Source organism: Mauremys reevesii, linkage group 8, assembly GCF_016161935.1.
Source record: "Mauremys reevesii isolate NIE-2019 linkage group 8, ASM1616193v1, whole genome shotgun sequence".
Lineage (NCBI taxonomy): Eukaryota > Metazoa > Chordata > Testudines > Geoemydidae > Mauremys > Mauremys reevesii.
In genome coordinates, this window is record NC_052630.1 from 15,418,267 (window position 1) to 15,439,784 (window position 21,518).

At 42.5% G+C, this 21,518-nt stretch overlaps 1 protein-coding gene across 1 annotated transcript in view; it reads left to right on the top strand.

Annotated features, from left to right (window-relative positions):
* Positions 1-422: 422 nt before the first annotated feature.
* Positions 423-21,518, top strand: part of NDFIP1 (Nedd4 family interacting protein 1) — a 30,995-nt gene continuing 9,899 nt past the window's right edge. Inside the window, exons 1-5 of the mRNA XM_039485862.1 lie at positions 423-788; positions 13,907-13,994; positions 17,590-17,720; positions 19,104-19,191; positions 20,766-20,890. Of these exons, the coding sequence (XP_039341796.1) occupies positions 741-788; positions 13,907-13,994; positions 17,590-17,720; positions 19,104-19,191; positions 20,766-20,890 (480 nt within the window). The 5' untranslated portion in view covers positions 423-740. The remainder of the gene's footprint in view (positions 789-13,906; positions 13,995-17,589; positions 17,721-19,103; positions 19,192-20,765; positions 20,891-21,518) is intronic.

Below are 21,518 nucleotides of genomic sequence, written 5' to 3' on the forward strand. Positions count from 1 at the left end.
TCCTTTTCTCCAAGATGCTGTAGTGAATGGTAATGAGTGCTGGTTAATCAGGACAGCATCAGCCTAAAGATTTAATAGGGATGAATTTAGCTAGTCCAAATTCCATAAGCGGTGGTCAGCCAGTTGTTAAAAAAATGGGAAATGCTAAGGCTTGGAATGGGTTAGTAGGATCCGGCCCTAGGGTGGATGTAGTAGGACATGACACCAGGCTGTCAGACAGTGCAAGGCCCCAATTTCAGAAGAGGAGGGCAGGGTCCATACTCCCGGCCCTTAGGAAGGTGGGAACCTGGGAATGCCCCGTCGTTACCATTTCTACCTATTAAACCCAATCAGTCTCGAGCTGAATGGTGGCTGAGGCAGGTGTGCGGGATGCCCCCGGGGCGGGCTCAGGAGTGAGCCAGGCGAGGCGGCAGCACGGGGAGGCAGGAGTGTGACAGCAGAGGGAGGGCGGCAGCGGCGGCGGGGGAAGGGAAGTGGTTGGCGCTGAGCAGGCAGCAGCCAGTGACCCGGCAGCGCTGCGCTTGCGAACCTCCGCCTCCAGCAGCAGCAGCAGCAGCAGCAGCGGGAGTAGCAGGGGCGGGCGGCGCCCATTGAGTGTGGGAGGCCGGCAGAGGTGGCTGAGCGGAGCCGCGCCACTTCCAGAGCCGCCCCGACCTGTGTCGGGACTCTCCGACCCCAGCCAGCCCCGCGGGGCCTCCGCCCGGTCTCCTCTCTCCGCCTGCCACTCCCTCTCCAGCGCCATGGCGGCGGCGGCGGCCGCCGAGCCCAGCAGCGGCCGATACCAGCAGGTGAGGCCCGGCAGGGCGGGTACGCGAGCGCCGCGGCTTTCTAGGCCGCACGGCGGGGATTGTGGGGCTCCAGGGAGAGCCGATCCCCCCGCCCCGGCCGAGAGAGGGAGCGGTCGCGGTGGGGAACCGGGGCGGGGAGCAGAGGGAGGGTGACTCCCCCAGCCAGGCCCGCCCCCCGGGGCCCTGCCGGGCACCCCGAGCCGCGGGTCTAGGGGCTGCGAGAATCTGCCGCCCCTGCCCTGGGCGTGGGGCTGCGAGCACCCAGGGCGACACACCGCTGCCACCCGCCTGAACCCCTCCCTGCCCCTTACAGCCCTGTGGGAGGGCAGCCGAGAGCCCGGGCTTGGGAGACCCTCCAAGGAAAACTACCGTACGGATTGTAACCGCCCCCTTCCAAAAGTCAATGCCGGTGCCTTGGCCGAGAGCCCAGGACACACCTGAAAATTACAGGCTGGGGGAAGAACTAGACAGCAGCCTCCCGGAACAGAAGTGCTGGCCCTAATGCAGCCTGGCCAAGCGGGCATGAAAACCTGAACAAAATCATCTAGGTCTTGCTCATCAGTGTGATCACAACGTACACAGATGGGGCTTCACTGCGCCTGGTGGCATTGAATGAACATACAGTATTGCTCGGTGGAGTGTGCAAGTGGAATTTGGGAGGGTAGGAGGGAGATCTGATGTGTCTTAGTCTAGCAGAATCCTGTGTTAGCATCAGTATGATTTAATGGGATGAATTTACTTGGTGCTGATTAATAGTTAAGTGATCTTCAGTCAGGTGTAAACTAAACCAAGGATGTAACATTTATTTGGGTGTTTTGGACTTTTCACCGTCACTGACAGGTTAAAGCACCTTCTCCATAATAGGTCTCCATAATAGGTCAAATTGGATAGAAGAGTTCTAAACTAAAATCTCTAATTGTGGGAAGTTAGGTGAGATAATTGAATGTATGTGACATTAAACTCATCCAAGCATAGAGGGTCAGAATAGTGTTTTGCATGCCACTTGAGCACTGCATGGGAAGATGGGCGTGAGTCGAGCAGCCGCACAGTGGTTGGTGCCTATTCTGTGATGGATCAAATGGAAGTTCTCAGTAGACTGGCATTAAATTGTCCATTGGCTGCAGACTGATGTGTTGGTGTCACTAGGCATGACTCTAGGTAACTCAGGAGGGTGGAAAACCACAGTGTCAATGAAGCCTTCTCAGTAGACTGGCATTAAATTGTCCATTGGCTGCAGACTGAACAAAGGAGAATAATTATGATCAGTATAAAAGCATTACAAAAATCTTTTGATTCTGTATATAGTTTTCGTTCCTAGTTTCAGTTTTGGTTTCACACAGTATTTATCTTCTCTTCCTGTTCTTATATGTAGTGCAGACTCAGGGGTTTGCTTGAGCTTGCTGGAAGGTTTCCTTATGAAAATTTTTTAAATTTTGTTTTGTTGTTTAAAATGCCTATGTGAAATAGTCTCCAAAATATAGGTTTCCCGTGTGTGGGTATTGAAAATTACCCAACTCCAAATTAAATTAATAGTTTTGATGTCATTACAATATTTCTGATTAAAATTGTTTAAATTCAAAATAAAGCACTTTCTCCTGCATTTGTAATTCAAATATTTCAGCATTGTGCTCATGCATCAGAACTAGAAAGGTAAACTGACAGGTCTTAATTGTTCTAGCTGAGTGAAGTGCAGAAAGTAAACTAACAGTATGGGCAGTGAAAAACATATTAGATTTTTAAGGAAAGAATGAATTTGTATGAAATATTTACTATCTACTACTTATTACAGTGTCATAGCAGTGACACTATAATAAGTTATAGATAGTAAACCATAACGGCACTTTCTCTTTTCAGTCTCTTTAAACTTTCAAAACGATTTCCCATTGGGATTAAATTTTTCATGATTATTCTCAACTCAGAGGTTAGGGTTTTTTATGCATGTCTAAAAGCTAGATAAAGCTCTGAGACCTCATCTGGAATACTGTGTGCAGTTCTGGTCTCCCATGTTTAGGAAAGATGAATTCAAACTGGAACAGGTTCAGAGGCAGGCTACTAGGATGATCCGAGGAATGGAAAACCTGTCTTATGAAAGGAGACTCAAAGAGCTTGGCTTGTTTAGCCTAACCAAAAGAAGGTTGAGGCGGGGATATGATTGCTCTTTATAAATATATCAGAGGGATAAATATTAGGGAGGGAGAGGAATTATTTAAGCTTAGTACCAATGTAGACACAAGAACAAATGGATATAAACTGGGCACTAGGAAGTTTAGACTTGAAATTAGACGAAGGTTTCTAACCATTAGAGGAGTGAAGTTCTGGAACAGCCTTCCAAGGGGAGTAGTGGGGGCAAAAGACATATCTGGCTTTAAGACTAAGCTTGATAAGTTTATGGAGGGGATGGTATGATGGGATAGCCTAATTTTGGCAATTAATTTGGCAACTGATCTTTGATTATCAGCAGGTAAGTATGCTCAGTGGTCTGTGATGGGATGTTAGATGGGATGGGATCTGAGTTACTACAGAGAATTCTTTCCTGGGTGCTGGCTGGTGAGTCTTGCCCACATGCTCAGGGTTTAACTGATCGCCATATTTGGGGTAGGGAAGGAATTTTCCTCCAGGGCAGATTGGCAGAGGCCCTGGAGGTTTTTCGCCTTCCTCTGCAGCATGGGGCACAGGTCACTTGCAGGAGGATTCTCTGCAGCTTGAGGTCTTCAGACCACAATTTGAGGACTTCAGTAACTCAGACATAGGTTAGGGGTTTGTTATTGAAGTGGATGTGTGAGATTCTGTGGCCTGCATTGTGCAGGAGGTCAGACTAGATGATCATAGTGGTCCCTACTGACCTTAAAGTCTATGAGTCTATTTAGTCTTTTAATATATTATATATAGAGAGAGAGATTTTAGGTGTTTTCACCATTAAGAAAGTTTTCAGTCATATTTTTTTGGTCTCAGATATTTAAAAAAGCTTTACTCCCCCCATCCCAAACTTCTTACGCTAATATTCACACTTCTGTAGTACCTTCTATCTCAGGATCTCAAAGTATTTAAACATTAATCTGTACGACGCCTCTGAGAGTCGGAAGCCTGGTCTACACTTAAAATTCAGATCAACATAGGTACGAGGCTCAGGGATGTGAAGAAGCACCATACTGTAGATACTTCTAGGCTGATGGAAGAATCAGGGAGGTGGATTACACACAGCAATTGAAAAACCCCTTCTGTCACTGTAGGAAGCGTCTACACTATGGAGATGCTGCAGCACAGCTACAGCATCATAACTGTGCAGTTGTAGCACCCGTAGTGTAGATATAGCCAGAGTGTGGCCAGTTCTACACTAAAAAGTTAGGTCGACCTAGCTACGTCGCTCAAAGGTTTGAAATATCCACACCCGTGAGTGACATAGTTAAGCCAACCTAGCCCTGGTTTAGGTAGCGCTAGGTTGACAGAAGAATTCTTCCATCAACTTAGCTATTGTCTTTCAGGGAAGTATCAGAGGGGTAGCAGTGTTAGTCTGGTTCTGTAGAAGCAGCAAAGAATCCTGTGGCACCTTATAGACTAACAGATGTTTTGTAGCATGAGCTTTCGTGGGTGAACACCCACTTCTTCGGATGCAAGCCGAAGGGAAGTGGCTTAACTACAGCAATTGGAGAACCCCTTATATCTCTGTAGTGGGTGTCTACATGGAAGTGCTGTAGTGGCACAGTATGTAGTTCTGCCTCTGTGCTGGTGCGGTGTTTCTAAAGTAAAGTAATAGTAATAATTGGAGATATACCAATCTCCTAGAACTGGAAGGGACCGCAAAAGGTCATTGAGTCCAGCCCCCTGCCTTCACTAGCAGGACCAATTTTTGCCCCAAATGGCCTCCTCAGGGATTGAACTCACAACCCTGGGTTTAGCAGGCTAATGCTCAAACCACTGAGCTATCCCTCCCCCCGTAGTGAAGTCATAGCCTATGTTACAGAAGGATTCAAGTTCTGGTTTTATGGTCCTGAGCCCAGAGGGGTATATGTGGAGGAAGCATACTGCTCCCTAGAAGGAGAATATTGTATTACTCTTTAGTTACCCCTCTGACTGATAAGAATGACATTACAGAGTCTCTGTAAGGAAATCAAAGCTGTCATTTTGCCAGGCCCTATTAATCTCTTAACCATGCACATAACAGGGTGGTTGTTGTTACTATAGTGCTGTAATTTTCCTGGTACTTTACAGATTAGAAAGATTGTCCCTGCTCCAAAAGGAGCATCAGAAAATGGAAGGTACCATGAAAAGGCTGTCACAATACAGAATCTTTGAGAGTAAATGTAATTGGAGTGCGGGACCCTAAGGGACATGCAGGAAAGGGGAAAAAAATCTTAGTTTCTCAATTCTTCTTTTCTTCTCTTAAAGAATATGTTATTGGATTGATTGGTATGCTGTAGTCTGTCTTGCTCCAAAAGTGTATGCTATGAAAATAAAGATGCACAGCTGAGATTTAGCTGTAGTGTAGAAAGGATGAGGAGAATCATTTTCTAACACTGAAGATGTCAAATTTAAATCAATTTTATCCCATGTTGCTATGTATTGTAATGAATAAGTGAATAAGGATCAGTCACTTGTGACTATGACATGAAATACAGCCCTGAGTTAATAACCACAGCGGATGTATTTAATTCAGGAACTGGTAAACTGACAAACTGTGCTCCCAGAAAGCAACTCATAGAACAGGCTCATACATCGAAATCACACATGTAATTTTTACATTACAGGATTATGAAAGGGTAGAGGAGGGTGGAAATCCTGCTTTTAACATTTTTCTTAATTTTAATTTGTCAGTGGGTTTCAGATTGTATAATAGCAGTGGTGAATTACTGGCAGGTCCATGGCTGGCTAAATATGAGGGGTTTAGATGTATTATGACAGTATGGTAATTTAAGCCCCACTCCTGCGAACACTTATGCACGTGCTGAACTTTATGCGCATAAACAATCCCATTGAGTTCATGGGACAACTAGCATGTGTAAAATGTTTTTATGAGTATGTTTCTTCGATAAACTGGAAGTTATTGTTTCAGAAAAAGTGAGTTTGTCTAGATATCCTAAAGACAACAGGAATGAATGGTAAAATTCAGTGTAAAAGAAGACAGATTTTTTTTCTCTCAGTACCAATCCTCCACTGAGAACTGTGTGCAGGCCCCCATATCCGCCATGAGCCTTCTCTTGGTGCACGATCAGAGGTTAAGTCACTTCACCAATAAGAGAAACATAAAAACGGTGTTTGATTTTGATTTTTTTTAAGGTAATCTTTTGGCATTTTTAACCATTGTGATTGGCTCAAATATGCGATGATACTGATCAAAAATAGCATATGCTTGTGCTGTGAAAGTGATGCAACAATTAATCTAATAATGTATATTCTGCTTTCTATGGTTATTGTTTTTTCACTAGGCTCAGGGACTGCTGTATTTCTTTGATAGATTTAAGTCATTTGTGGTGAAATCCTCAACCCCACTCCATCTCCTCTACATTAGAGAAAAGGGGCTGGAGTAGCTTACAGGAGCTGGCCAGGGTAACTGCGGAAGACAGTTTCAGGCTGTCTTTTAGGGACCCCCTCATAAGATGTGGCGTAGAGGGGGTATGCCAGAGAGAGGCTGAAGTGGGAGGGATGTGTTGGGAATGGGGCCATAGCATAGTGGAAATTTTGGGCAGCACTGTGTACCATAGGGGAGCCCCATGAAGCTGCCATAATTTGGCTTCTAAAGCTGAGTTATGCTGAGGGTCTCTCCACCCTCTGGAGTGGCTCAGGATCAGGATGAGGTTATGTCTACGCTGCAAAAACCCTGTGGCACCAAATCTCAGGGCCCTGGTCAATTGACTCAGGTTTGGGCTGCAGAGCTGAAAATTGCAGTGTAGACGCTCAAACTGGAGACTGGGCTCTGAGGCCCCGCCTCCCCTATGGTTTCAGAGCCTGCACTCCAGCCCAAGCCTGAATGACTGCGCTGCAATTTTTAGCTCTGCAGCCTGAGCCCTGTGAGCCGTAGTCAGCTGACCTGGGCCAGCCAGGGTCATGCCGCAGGCATTTTATTGCAGTGTACGTGTACGTAAGAGTCTGGGAAGATCCAGCAGTCTTTAGAAGTTGTAACTAAATATAAAGGTTATGGAGACATCAATAGCAGCTTTGTACTTAAGGTTATATTCAGTTTTCCAGTTGAAGTGAGGTTTTAATCCCTACAGCATGAAAATAAATGCAAAGGGCATGTTTGTTTAATGCTTTATTGTGTGGGCACAGTTAGATTTATGATGTCCACAACTGTTCATTTCCTTGTTATTTAACTCTTGCAGTTAGTAGTGGATGTGATTGATAAATGTACTGTTGTCATTTAGGTGAAGTTTTGATGGCATGACATTTCCAAGGGGTATTGGTGCTTTTTGTTTCTTCCTCAGTCTTGTTAGCTCAGTTGAGTTTGCTAAAGGGTAGTGAAGAGGCATCATGTGCCTTACTGTGCAGAGTGACGCCGTGAATGATCCAGCTAGCATGAGTAACAATACTGGCTTTAGCATGGGGAGTAGAAGCCCAGCATGGTCCCTAGGTACATACCGTATTTATCGGCGTATAACACGCACAGGCGTATAACACGCACCTTCATTTTAAGGGGGAAATTTCAGGAAAAAAACTTAAATTTCAAATAAAGGACTTTGAAGCTTCTTAAGGTTCAGGGCCGGCTCCAGGCACCAGCCTACCAAGCAGGTGCTTGGGGCGGCGCCTTGGGAGGGGGCGGCGGGCGGGCCGCGCCGTTCGCGGGGAGGGGGGCTCGGGCCGGGCTGCTCGGGAGGGGGACGGGGGCTCGGGCAGGGTCGGGCCACGCCGCTCGGGAGGGGGGCAGGGGCTAGGGCCAGGGCCGCTCGGGGGAGGGAGGGAGGACGGGGTCTCGGGCCGCTCTGGAGGGGCGCGGGGGCTAAGGCAGCTCGGGCCGGGCCGCTCGGGAGGGGGCTAGGGCCGGGCCGCGCCGCTCGGGAGGTGGGGGCTCGCTTACCGGAAGAGTGGCGGGAGCTCTTCCCCGGCTGCAGAGGACAGGCCGCTCCTCGGCTTGTCCCCGCGGGTGCACACCAAGAAGCGGCCCCGTCTCTGCAGCCCGGGCAGGGCCGCGCTACCAGCTCCGCCTGGGGGGGGTTGCTTACCGCGGAAAGGCGGGAGCCGGTAGCGCAGCCCTGCTCGGGCTGCAGAGGAGGGGCCGCTCCTCAGCTTGTTCCGCTGCTCTCCTGGGGGCAGCGGCCACCCCCCACCGTCCAGACCAACCGGTAGCCAGCTGCGGGCCGCCTCCCGGGGGGGGGCTAGGGCAGTGCTGCGCTGCTCGGGAGTGGGGCAGGGGCTAGGGCGCCGCTCCGCGCCGCTGGGGGGAGGGGGCGGCGCTTTTCTTTTCTGCCTGGGGCGGCAGAAATCCTAGAGCCGGCCCTGTTAAGGTTATATCGGCGTATAACACGCACACATCATTTGCCCCCTATTTTCAGGGGGAAAAAGTGCGTGTTATATGCCGATAAATACGGTACTTGGCTCACTAGCCCATGCTGAAGCTTGCGCTGCACTGCCTTCATAGTTATTATTACCTGTGCTTGCTGGAAGGCTGTAACTTTCGGTATTGATTCTTATGCAGTCTGTGACTTCAGTGTTTTCCTTTTAGAAATCTCAGAGAACTTGTTACACTACCATAGAAACAGCATGAGATGTAAGATCAGATGTAAGTTATCTGCAGTTAGAGCTTCTTGTATGTTGTCACTCTAGGACTGTTCAGCATTTCTGCTTGAGCACACCAGAAGTTGTGAGCATGTATTTCAGTAACTGAAATACATATTCAGTGTAGATTCTGCCCAGTAGCGCGGGTGTTGCTGAGTACTTATCAGAGTTTCCTTTGAATGAGTATATACAGTTGTGAACTAGTGGCAATGGTAATTTTTCCAGTCTGTGAATCCTTTTTGTTAAAAGGTTTCTTAGTGATTTAACCCTTCAAAAACTGATTAAATTTTAATGGAACAAACAGAATCATAGAAGACCACTGATAACAATAAAGTATTGGATAAATGCTAAAGCAGTCATCTTTGTTGCATGTTTTAAATGATATTAGATTTTTTTAAGATTGGAAACTTTATATTAAGGAACTTTTAAAACAAGAACATTTGAGCTCAAAAAAATAATTAAACTACATTGTCATCTTTTTGCTAAGGCCTCAGTCCTACAAACATTTATGCGCACACTTAACTTCACTACCATGAGTAGTCAGTCCCTGTCACAGTAGTAAAATTAAGCATGTGCATAAGTGTTTGTCGGATTGTGGCCCATGACTGCAGAGCTCATCTGTTCTTTCCAGGCACTGAGGTCTAATTAATGTTTAGCAGTACTGAAACAGATCTTGGCTTAATATCTACAAGATGTCAAATTAAAATCAAATGTAATTTAAAATTCACTCATTCAAAAATGGTGGATGAACTAATTTGATTGTGAACTTGTTAAAATAGACCCAATCAAGGCATATTTTAGAACTTCTCTTTTGTTTAGAAATACCTCTTGGAAGCTAGAAACTGTTTCCTTACTTTTTTCTCTCCCACCCCAAATCTTATCATAGGGATGATCTTGAGTGCTGGATAGAGAGTCAGAGTTTTGGCCTGACCAATCTTGAGACCCTTAGTTTGATTTTTTTTCAGGAACACTTGGGTGTGAAGTTCTATTTAGAGCTTATTTTGTTGCACACTGCCATATTGTCATGGCAGTAATATCAGAGGCCGATCTACATTCATTTATTTCTGCTGGTAATAAATCACGGTTTTGTAGAATGATTTTTACAAGAAAAAATTCAGAAGCTTTCTTGGAGGCTATTCTGTTTGATTACAATTTGCTTTGTGACTGTGGACATCTAAAAGGCAGCTTTCTACTCAGACACTTTGGCACCTGTTCTATTCTGTAGGATTGCACTTGGAATAGTTCAGAAAAGCATGGAGAATGGATTTCATTTTGTCTCTTTCCATTCCATTTGCAATAATCTTCTAATTTAATTTAGTTTTTGTTAGATTCAGTTTTAAATGCCCGAGTTATCACGTGCTGATATTCTTCTAAAGCATCTTGTTTTCTGACTATGGCTTTTTAAGAGTTAGAACTTGGTAGGAAATCTGATAGCTTTTGTAATTTGTTCAAAAGTAATCTTGCAGTGCTGTTGAGTAGTATGTCAACTGCAGATTTTACTCCTGATTATCTATAAAACACATTATCTAAATGTGCTATTCAGTACCCAGGGTATGGATTTTTAAACACTTGTTTGGAATTGATGTGTGAGATCTGTGGATAAGTTAGACATAGAGTTTAACCAAAAGATATTTCAGAAATGATTCTATATCTGAAGCCCATGTAACAGTATGTTTTGAAAGATTGCTAAAATAAAAATATTTGTTATTAAATGAAGACTGTGCACTTCAGTAGAAAAATATTCAGCCAAAGTTCTCAAAGCATTTTACAAAGGTTAAAGTTCACACCAGCACTGTGACATATGTAAATATTGTTATAAAACTCTTACACAAGGAGAAACTGAGGCACAGAGGGAGAGTGCCTTCCCCATAGCCTACAGTGACCTCATGGCTTCATTGGGAATGGAATATTCCAGGATCTCATCACATACTGTAACCACAGCACGTTACTGCTCCAGTATCTAAGTAATTGAGGGGAAAATACTTAGCTGATTTTTTTTTAACTAACACTCTAAATATCTACTAACATTTTAATCCAATGTTTTTTTTCTTTAAAACCCAACCAAAAAGAATGTTCTTAAAGTAAAATACTTCAGTGAATCAACAGGAAAGTAACTCTTGTCTTAGATCAATGAATGAAAAAGTCCCCCTCTGGCTTAAGTCAAGTTGTGCTTACATCAGAATTCTCCTGTTGTGAGCAATTTTTTAGTAGCCTGAAGCAGGAAAAATCACTTGCAAGAGCAGACAATAAAGCATTTTTAATTGTGTATGCCAGGTGCCTGCACCATCTTACATGGAAAATGCAAGACTAGTGCTGTCATGGCAATATTGAGCCACTTGAGGCCTGATGATTCATTCTTCCTGTCACATGAACCTTTACTGTTTTGTTAATGAGCACTTAGTTGAATTTTAGATGCCTGGAAACATTAAAAAGGCTGCAAGGCAGGTCTGCATACCATGTGCATTAGAAGGGAAATCTGTTTCATATAACTATTTAGAATGTTGTGGGCCTTGGAATCTTCTAAACTCTTCTTAATTGCAAGAATGTTTTTTTCTGCCCTCTTACATCACTAGTGCATTTTCTTCTTTATTACATCTTGTAATATTATGTCATTTAGCCAGCACTTTCACTTTCCCTCCCTTTGGGATTACATCTCTCAAATCTCTAACTCCGTTTTACTTACAAACATTAGAGAGGCAGTGGGACACTTCCTTCCACTGTTAAGATAGCAAGTGATGCTACTCGGAGAGTAATAACAGAACATCTAGTGTGCCAGACCTGTACCTCATTCACTGTTAATGTAAATGAATTTTTATGCAAGTTTATTTCTCAGCAGATTACATAGCTGCAGTTTTCTTGGGTAGCATTTTAGGCTTTAATTTTCAAGTGTAACTTTCAAGAATTGAAATTGGGCCTACACTTCATAGAAGGGGAAGACAGAAGAGTCATCGGGTCTGAATCTCTGCATTTTATGGGATTGTTCCCTAGATTACTTGTTGTGTTTTCTCCAACCTGTTCTTCAATCTCTGCAGTGATAACTCAGCTGCCTCCTTTCAGAATAGGATTACTCTTCAAGTTGAGAATATTTTTCCCTAATGACCAAACAACATGTATCATTCCTTGTCCCCAGATTAATTAATCTTTTCCTACCTATTGGCATTTGGACTAATAAAATAGTACTTAATGAGCTGGGCATGTCCAGGAAGTTAATCTGATACTACTTTTTATCTAAAATCTTTTTTTAGATTATATATTTAAAATTAGATTGGGGGGAATATGGTGTAGTAGTTAGAGCAGGAGACTGTTCTGACTTAACTCAAGTTGTGCTTACATCAGAATTCTCCTGTTGTGAGCAATTTTTAGTAGCCTGATGGGAAAACAAACAAACAAACAGCAAAAAGGAACTTGCCCAAAGTCACCCAGTAAGGCACTGTCAGATTGATTTACCACAGTGTCTACACCACGCTGTGTCGATGGGATATGTTCTCCCGCCAATTTACCTTACTCTTCTCAGGGAGCTGGAGTACCAGAGTTGACGGGAGAGTGCCCTCCCATTGACTTAGTGGGTCTTTACTAGACCTGCTAAATTGACACCGCTGCATTTATTGCAGCTGATCTAGTAAATATAGACATGGCCTAAGTTGCTACCAGTATATCCATATTGGTAAATGAGTGGTATCCTAGCTAGAAGGGGAGGGTGACCTCAGTGGAAGTAGTGGGGATCCTGGTACAGAAAAGGGAGACTTGTTATGGAAAGGTTGAAAGCCACTGTGTCAGAATAATGGCAATTTTTGGAGGCTTATGGAGTTAGTAATTCATCTTCAGAATGAAGATTTGAGGAATTTAGGGAGACTTTATATTGTACCTAATTAGCCATTTGCATGCACAATTACCTGTTATGTATGCAATCATGATAATTTTACAACTGAATTAGGCATGTGATTGTCCATTTAACTGTTTTTTCTAGCAAACTTCTAGGGCCTGATTTTCAAGTAACCTAGACACAAATGTTTGCAATGCACACACGTATTAACTGCACACATACATTACTTGAATATGTGGTCCTTAAAGTTTTTGAGGTTGACTTTCAGAAGCAGTATGGATGCAGTTTAAGCCTTAGGTGTTGACTGTATGAACAACAAAAAATACATATTGAATACAAGATATAGACCAAGCTCGTGTAAAACAAGACCTTCAAGGACTTCACATATGTGCAAATAAAACAGAAACCCAGCCCTAAAAGTAATAGATCTGTTACTTCTGCAGGCTGAAGAGGAAGAGAGAGAGAATTTTATTTTTAAATACTTGGGAAGCAGTCAGATACTGTAGTGAAAAGAGGTCATAAGTGTCTCAGTAGAGAAAAGGAAGAAAAATGTCTCAGATGGCTTCAGGGATATTAGCATTATTATGCATGAAGGGAAGTCAATGAAGATATTAAGAAAGGAATTGGCATTTGCAGTGTTACTGTCATTTAATTATGATTTTTTAAAAAAAAGTGTATCTCTCTCCAGATATAGGAAAGTGGTTCAGTCCCAAAAAATATTTCTAAATCTGAGTCTATTTGTTATGCAGGTGTGTGTGTGTGTGTGTGTGTTGTTGATTCAGTGATGTGCAATAGAAAGAGTGAAGTAGCTAGATGATAGCTGATACACTCTTCTTTGGACATGCCTAACCCAGTATTGCCAGCTTTTATGATCAAAGAATGTTTGCAAACTCTACATAATATAAGTCACGTACTGTATATATAAAAAGCTGTATGCCTATTTATACTGTGTGTGTATATTACTCCAAAACAGAGTGTACAGTTACAAATCTCACCACTGGATCCTTCTTATCCACAGCATGACTGACTGATAAACAGTTTATTTTGCATAACTCAGCTGAGCACCAGTTTTCTTAGCAAAGCCACAGATGGTAATGGAGATTTTGACTGACTGTCTCCTAACATTTCCTCTTTTTATGAAAACAAATGTAATTTGGTCTTCTCACAATTTGCGTGACCTGATAGCTTTTAAATTAGTGCTTAGGAAGTGGAAAGGTACAATAATAAATACACATGTATGCTCTGTAGCAGTCTGGAACCTGAAAAGTAGAAATACGACTTAACATACAGACTTATCATAACTGGCACATTGATTAAAATCTACCAATGGGATTACTTTGGCTACCTCTGAGGTGAAATGTGTCACGTGTTTAACAGAATGCACTGCATTTCTGTACAACAGTTTAAGACAAGAAGAGATTGCCATATGCACCTGAAAGTGCAGGGTAATTTAGGTAGGCAGAATGTAACTAACCCAATTGGATTTTGACCAGGACACCATGATTGTGTAATTTTCTGTGTTATGGATGAGTCTGATTTATTTGTCCTTTTTCTTCGGCCCTGTTAAAATGTAAATGATTCTGTTCAGTTGCAGAATGAGGAGGAGCCTGGAGAGACTGAACACACTGTGAATGATGCCCCTCCACCTTACAGCAGCATTTCTGGGGAGAATGCAGGTAAACTGAACAGCAAGGAAATAAATGTTGTTTTTTTTCTTGGTTTTCTTTCCCATCCCTTTAGTTGTTTCTTTTTCTATAATATGCTCACTGCTGTCTGACATTGCAGCATCTATTAAGACTGAGAAGGATGGGACCTGATCCAAAGAGATTGTGGTTATTTGTGATTTGAAAGAAAACATGCCTTGGTCGCAATCAACTGATGTCATCTCCATAAAATGGTGCTCAAGTTACTTTCTACAGCAATCTTAGCATACAGAAGAAGGTGAAAATGGTAGTGCAGTGAGGATTTGTGGTCTGTAATGATCTGGTATTTGAGTAATATCTTGCTTCTTCCAGTGATCTTTAACGGTATCTTTACTGGTGTCTTTTACTTTTTCAGGGCTTCTTTCTTAGTCATTATGCTGAATTTTTGTCTTGTGAAGAATATACAAATGCTTTTATGATACTGTAGATTAATAATGCTTGAATGCATTACAATGTTTTAAATACCCATCATCTGCAACTATAGGGGAAAAAAAGTGGCTGGAGCTGAAATCTTGGAAGAGAACTCAGCTCAGATATAACATGGCAGTCTTCTTACTCTCTGTTAATTAGAGCAGAAATCCAGTAGAAATAGACCCATTAAGAGGCTACGCTTATATTTTTTTCAGTAACTTATCCAGTATGTGTTCTGTGGCATCAGAACACATAGAAGATAAAGCAAACATCAGTTTAAAATGAAGATATCTGAAAAGTTAGAAAAAATGCCTTTGTTCAGACCCGTTTGATAAAATGTTGCCCCAAAACATAAACCTTGCACTTCTTGTTCTAACAAATTCAAGCTTTTGGTGCCTACTCCAGGGAGTAGTTTCCACAGACAGAGATTTGCCTCTGAGGGTATGTCTACGCTACCCACCGGATTGGCGGGTAGCGATAGATCCAGCGGGGGTCGATTTATCGCGTGTAGTCTAGACACGATAAATGGATGCCCGAGCGCTCTCCTGTCGACTCCTGTACTCCACCAACACAAGAGGCGCAGGCAGAGTCGATGGGGGAGCGGCAGCAGTCGACTCACCACAGTGAAGACACCGCGGTGAGTAGGTCTAAGTACATCAACGTTAACTATGTTATTCACATAGCTGAAGTTGCATAACTTAGATTGATTTTTCCCCCCTCCCCTAACACCCCCCCCCCCCCAGTGTAGACCAGGCCTGAGAATGCCCTTCCTCCAGTCCTTCAGTTCACATCTAGGGACTTGGTAAAAGTCAGTTGATGTCTGCTGTAACACCTGGGTATAGGTGTAAAGGCAGTCTCTAAGGTAGCCAAGTCCCAAACCATGAAGACCGAGAGTGGACATAAGTTTTCGAGTTCATAAAAGGTTGTTATAAGGAGGAGGGAGAAAAATTGTTCTCCTTAACTGCTGAGGATAGGACAAGAAGTCATGGGCTTAAATTGCAGTAAGGGCTTTTTAGGTTGGACATTAGGAAAAATTTCCTAACTGTCAGGGTGGTTAAGCACTGGAATAAATTGCATAGGGAGGTTGTGAAATCTCCATCATTGGAGGTTTTAAAAAGCAGGTTAAACAAATACCAGTCAGGGATGGTCTAAATATTTAGTCATGCCATGAGTGCAGGGGACTGGATTAGATGACCTCTCAAGGTCCCTCTCAGTCCTATGATTCTATGATTTACAACTGTCTAGATTGTAATCAGCACCTTGAATTGGCACCTGGAAATAGATGTGTATGCAACATAGATGTAATATGCATTCACCAAAACTACATATTCTGCACTATGTGAAGGTTTGGATTGGCATTCATTATATCATTTTCATTATAGAGATAATTATGGTCATAGACATGATAATCTCTTGGTAAAAATGGGAATGGAGACTGGTTAAGCCTTCTAAGGAGAGTGCCCATGAGGAAGCTATCTATCTTTTCTGCATGATCAGACCTAAGTTAAAAGCCAATAATACTTTCCAGAGGAGCTATCACATTCATGCTGGTTATAATCTAGATCCTGATTTCCCCCACGGACGTTTTCTTAATAAAAAGTCAGAATCACATTTGAGAATCAGGCACATCAGATGCATAAAGGCAGCATAAGGAAACCAAGGTGGGAGGGGAAAAAGGAGAAGTTTAAAGATTGTACTGGAAAGAAATGATAGCCCCATCAGTCTGGTAACCTCCCCTCCCTGTCCCAGTTTATACTGCTCAAAGGAGTAAATAGACATTAAAAAAATAGCTAAGGATAATTAACCAGTAAAGTTATCATTTTAAAATTAAAAAAACCTGAGAACGTAGACAGAAACCCAACTGGAATTCCGTGTACAGCCTTATCACAATCCATTCCAAATGTTGCATTTTTCTTTTTTTTTTTTTTTATAAAAGGTCAGTTTTAGACCTAATCCAAAAATTCAGCTATCTTCATTAGAGGTCTGCCTTTCATACAGCCTGTAGGACGATCTGGGATAATGGGTGCTCTTCAGTCTGCCTTCTTGGGCAGAAACTCTTTACTCAGGGTCACTGACCTTGCAAACTGGCTACCAGTCAGTCCTCTGCCACAGATCCTCGAAAGGTATTTGGGCTCCTAACTTCTATTGAAATCACTGGCAGTTAAGAGCCCAAATACCTCTGAAGATCTTTGTCTCCCTGGGTAGAGGGTTTTGAATTCTATTCTGTCTTGCTACTGAATGGGGTCTGGATGAGCATTTGCCTTGTCGGATCACACAATATGGTCTGAGGTGCCCATGTTTTTTATCAGATGGTTCTCTGCATAACGGAGGAAATAGTTGTGTAAAGTACACACACACACACACACACCTAGAAACATACATTTTTTTTATATCTCCACAGGGAATCTGTAAAATATGCTGCTATCAGGGCTCTCTACATGTAAAGCTTCCCCTGTGTATTCTAATTCATCAACAGGTCTGAGAGCCTGGCGTTCAGAACCAGTACGTTTGACTTTGTCCTATTCCCCTTCTCTTTCCCCCGAAAGGAAACTGGGGTCTTTTTCAGACCACCTTTGGCTGAATACCTTATGGGGATTCTTTTACTCATCAAAACCATTTGAAATATTAAAATATATCTTTCTCTGTCTCTTACTGAAATCAGGGAAGGAACAGCATGTGTTCCTGTCTCTGTTGCTCTAGATTAGGAGGTGCCTTTGTGCACCCTCTATAAAGTGGTCTTGTTCATACTCTGTATCTGCTGTGAAACTCTTATATTTCAGTCCTTAAAAAGTTCAAGTACCTCTGTATGTGGTATCATAGGGTGCATAAGTTTCTAACAAGGTTTCTACTTTCCTTGCTTTTCCTTGTCTAGGTCAAGATGACTGTCATACTAATTTATTTAGGGTGAATTCCCTTCCCCTTTTGAAAGTCTGTTAGTATCCTACTGTAGGTCTCAAATTTGCTTTAATGTTTTCTTTATTATGGCATAATAGTTCAATACATGTGAGTTTAAATTACAGTCTTTCACCAAAGAATGTACGGTAATTTTAAAATCATCTTCTTCGTACTTTGTTTTCTTTGCTGGTTGTAGAGCTGCTTATACCAGGCGTCAGAGGCATATTACATCGTACAATTCATGTAAACTCTCTCTTTGCAGAATATTTTGACTACAAAGATGAATCAGGGTTTCCCAAGCCCCCTTCTTACAATGTGGCCACAACATTGCCTAGTTACGATGAAGCGGAGCGAAGTAAGGCTGAAGCTACCATTCCCTTGGTTCCTGGAAGAGTAAGTTCACTTTGTGTGCTGAATGTCCCGAAAGGTCCATTTGTAGAATGTATATAACTGAATTAACCCAAATACTTTGTTAATGAAAATATTGATTTATTTTTTCTCATTGGCTTTTTTTTCCAGTGTTCTACAATATTTTTTTTGAAAAACTTTTTGTCTGGTCCACTGGCATAGTGTAAGGCATAAAAGATAGATAGCTTCCTCATGGGCACTCTCCTTAGAAGGCTTAACCAGTCTCCATTCCCATTTTTACCAAGAGATTATCATGTCTATGACCATAATTATCTCTATAATGAAAATGATATAATGAATGCCAATCCAAACCTTCACATAGTGCAGAATATGTAGTTTTGGTGAATGCATATTACATCTATGTTGCATACACATCTATTTCCAGGTGCCAATTCAAGGTGCTGATTACAATCTAGACAGTTGTAAATCATAGAATGCAGTACTGATTAATTTGGCAAGCTGATATGGGCTACATGTGTAGCCTCGCTGTTTATCTTATGGCTTACTAATTTGTGCTCCCATCAGAAGATCTCTCAGCACCCAATTTTTGAGTAAGTTCCTGTAGTTCAAATTCATTGTTATGAAACGGGAGTTGGCAAAGCTTCAGAGGTCAGGGCTCACTTCATACCTTTGTCTGATAGACCATATCCTACCCAGTGATCAAATAAGAACAAAACTTGAAAAGTAGGTGGTCATATTTTAATTTCTTTCCTACCTTGTTAGGTAACTTGGCTTTCCTCATCACTCCCACCACTTTTTGAACTGGCTTTTCTGGTCTGTGAATAATAAAATCCATTGTCTCTGAAAGGAGAGATTATCCTCTTCTCTTCCTCCATTGCTGTCTGCCCTCCTCCCTCATGCTCCTTGATCACAGCTAGCATTTGGTAGTAGTGCTACCAGCATCTGCTGTCTAATGCTAGTAGGTCTTCTCCCATAAGAGCCTGAGTCCCACTGAGACCACATATGATGTCGTCCCAGTGAGGGAAAATGTTAGAGAAAGACAGGGAGGTAAATTGTATGGTGCGTATTGGGAGTATCTTTTTTTTTTTCAGGGGGGGGGCTACCTAAAAGGGGGAATCTCACCTGACAAGTCAGTATTTCATGTCTTGTATTATCTTTAGCAATTGTTCAGGTACAAAGGGGAGAAGTCTTAGATGCAGAAATGTTGTTGTTGTTGTTGTCCTTAAGGAGTTTTTTCTTGAATGAAAAGATATTCTGTACCCTTGCAATGTGAGCTTTGTGAACTCTGCAAGCTGATAGCCCTTTCCCATAAAATCTTGTATAAGCTCATAACCTCAGGCTTGCTGTATGACTTTGATTGCATTAAACCTGACCTCCCGCCATTCCCTTTTCTCTCTTCACTTTTAGGAGGATGACTTTGTGGCACGGGATGATTTTGATGATACTGACCAGCTGAGGATAGGAAATGATGGCATCTTCATGCTAACATTCTTCAGTAAGTACCCAATAGAACCTTGAACTTTTCCTCAGTCCAGACAAGAATAAGTTAACCTTTTCATGTACGTGACGTAGAGCTGGAAAAACTAGATATGCCAGTATGAAATTCTGGGAAGGGAAGAATTTCCCTTCCTCCTTGAGAAATGATCTACCAGTCAGGCAGGTGTCAAACTCTTCAAGTTAGTCTATGGTTTCATTACCAACAAACCCCATCCCCTTCTTTTTCTTCTTTTTTTCCACTAAAGCGCATCCCCCAATATCTGTTGCTCCCTATAAACCTCATTAATAACATGTTGTGAAGAGCTGTTCACCTCCACAAGGCAGTGACAAGAATGTGGAGATGCACCTCTTCATTCACTAAACCAACTCTTGCTTTATATATCTCCCATAATGCAAACCAAAATTTCTAGCTATAGGGTAATAGCAGTAGAGACTCCTGCCACTCCATAATGTACCACTAGAGCGTGCTCAAGTATGGTGAATGCTGTCTCATCTTTCCTCTTCCCCCCCAGCTCCCTCCCTCCAAAAAACCCACAAAAACCTGAACTGATGATCAGGGGTTCCAAGGCTATTCATTCACGTAGTATGCTGCCGACCATGCCATTGAGAGATCCTAAAACATCTCTGCTCTTTATGAAAACTAGTTATTTATTTGGAGATATATATATATATAATTTTTTTTTTTTTTTTTTTAGGGCAAACCCATACACTGTTTGAACTCTTAAAAATTGAGTTTAGTTGGCAATGCATTAAAATTAAAAATGAAGTAGCTCTCAGTATTTTAGGAAAGGGCTAGTAGTTGTCTCGGCGTGTGTATATGAAGAGCATGAAAGCACTGGAAATGTAGTGTTGCTAAATTGTCATGAGGCATTCTCTTAGTCTGAGTTAAAAGGGGAAATGTAGAGTTTCGCAGCGCAGAATGCACAGAGGGTCAGATATTAAATCTAAGTTTGTCTGCTGTTCGTAAAGATTTGTGGGCAAACCCTGACTGAAGCCAACACTCATTTCACTTGCAACAACTTATGTGAAGTTTAAGTTGCCTCTGAACAAGATTGGGCAGGTCAAAAGTCAGTATGTGGAAGTGGGGCTGTTCCAATGACCCACATACATATGACTGCAGTGAAACACACACAGTGGAACATCTGTTAGTCTGCTGGTTCCTCGAGGAACCATGTACTGCGGAAGATCTCAGCAGGGCTACACATGTGCCGAACACTGGAAAAACATGTGATGTGTGGTGGAAGGACACGAGAAGAAGACAGCCTAAAAATATGAAGAGGCTCTTAATAGATGCATAGGTTCCAAGGCCAGAGAGGATCACTGTGAGCAGCTAGTCTGAACTCCTCTATAGCACATGCCATACAACTTCCCCAAAATAATTCCTAGAACAGATCTTTTAGCAAAACATCCAATATTGATTTTAAAATTGTCAGTGATTGAGAATCCAATTGTAAATTGTTCCAATAGTTAATTAATCTCAGTGTTAAATTTTTACACCTTATTTGTAGTCTGAATTTGTTTAGCTTCAGCTTCCAGCCATTTTGACCTATTGCTTTCCCTTTGCTTTCTCAGTGGCTTTCCTCTTCAACTGGATTGGATTTTTCTTGTCCTTCTGTCTGACCACTTCAGCTGCAGGACGATATGGGGCTATTTCGGGGTTTGGTCTGTCTCTCATTAAGTGGATCCTGATTGTCAGGGTAAGTTAGTGCACCCCAAAAAAAAAAAAAGGGCAGCCCAGACAAACATAAGGCCTTTGTGTATTTGCTACTTTACTTAATAAGTGACTCATCTCAGTTCACAATTAAATAGCTTTTTTGCCTGGCAAAACTTGCACCTGCAAAAGCCTGAGTTATTGGGCGTTGTACTGTGCACTAAGCAGGGTGTTTTGGAGGGAGAAGAATCCTGTCCTTTCCCACCCCATGAGCAGGGTACAGTGCATCTGTGGCTAGTGCCCCAACCCACATGAGTAGCTGCTGCCACTCCACACCCACTGTTGATACCACTCAGTCTGACATTTCAGCTTCCACAAAGACCTCTGCTCTCTGACTTGTTCAGGGCGGTGTGGAGCGGACCTCCACAGCCTACAGGGGATATAAGGCCTCTCTGCATGGCTGCTCCCCTCAGGCAACTCACAGTAGGGCTAATGTGAGGCATAGAGGGCTTTGTGCTGACTCTTCATGCCAAGAGTGAAATTTGCCCTAAATCCTTCAGCAGTTCCTTTTTGAAGATTAGCCTGTTTGTTTCCTTGACCATCACAAAAGTTCCTTGGGGACTGTTTTGATCCAGGTGTGATTTTTAAATAACCCTTTCTGCGTGCTTTATTCT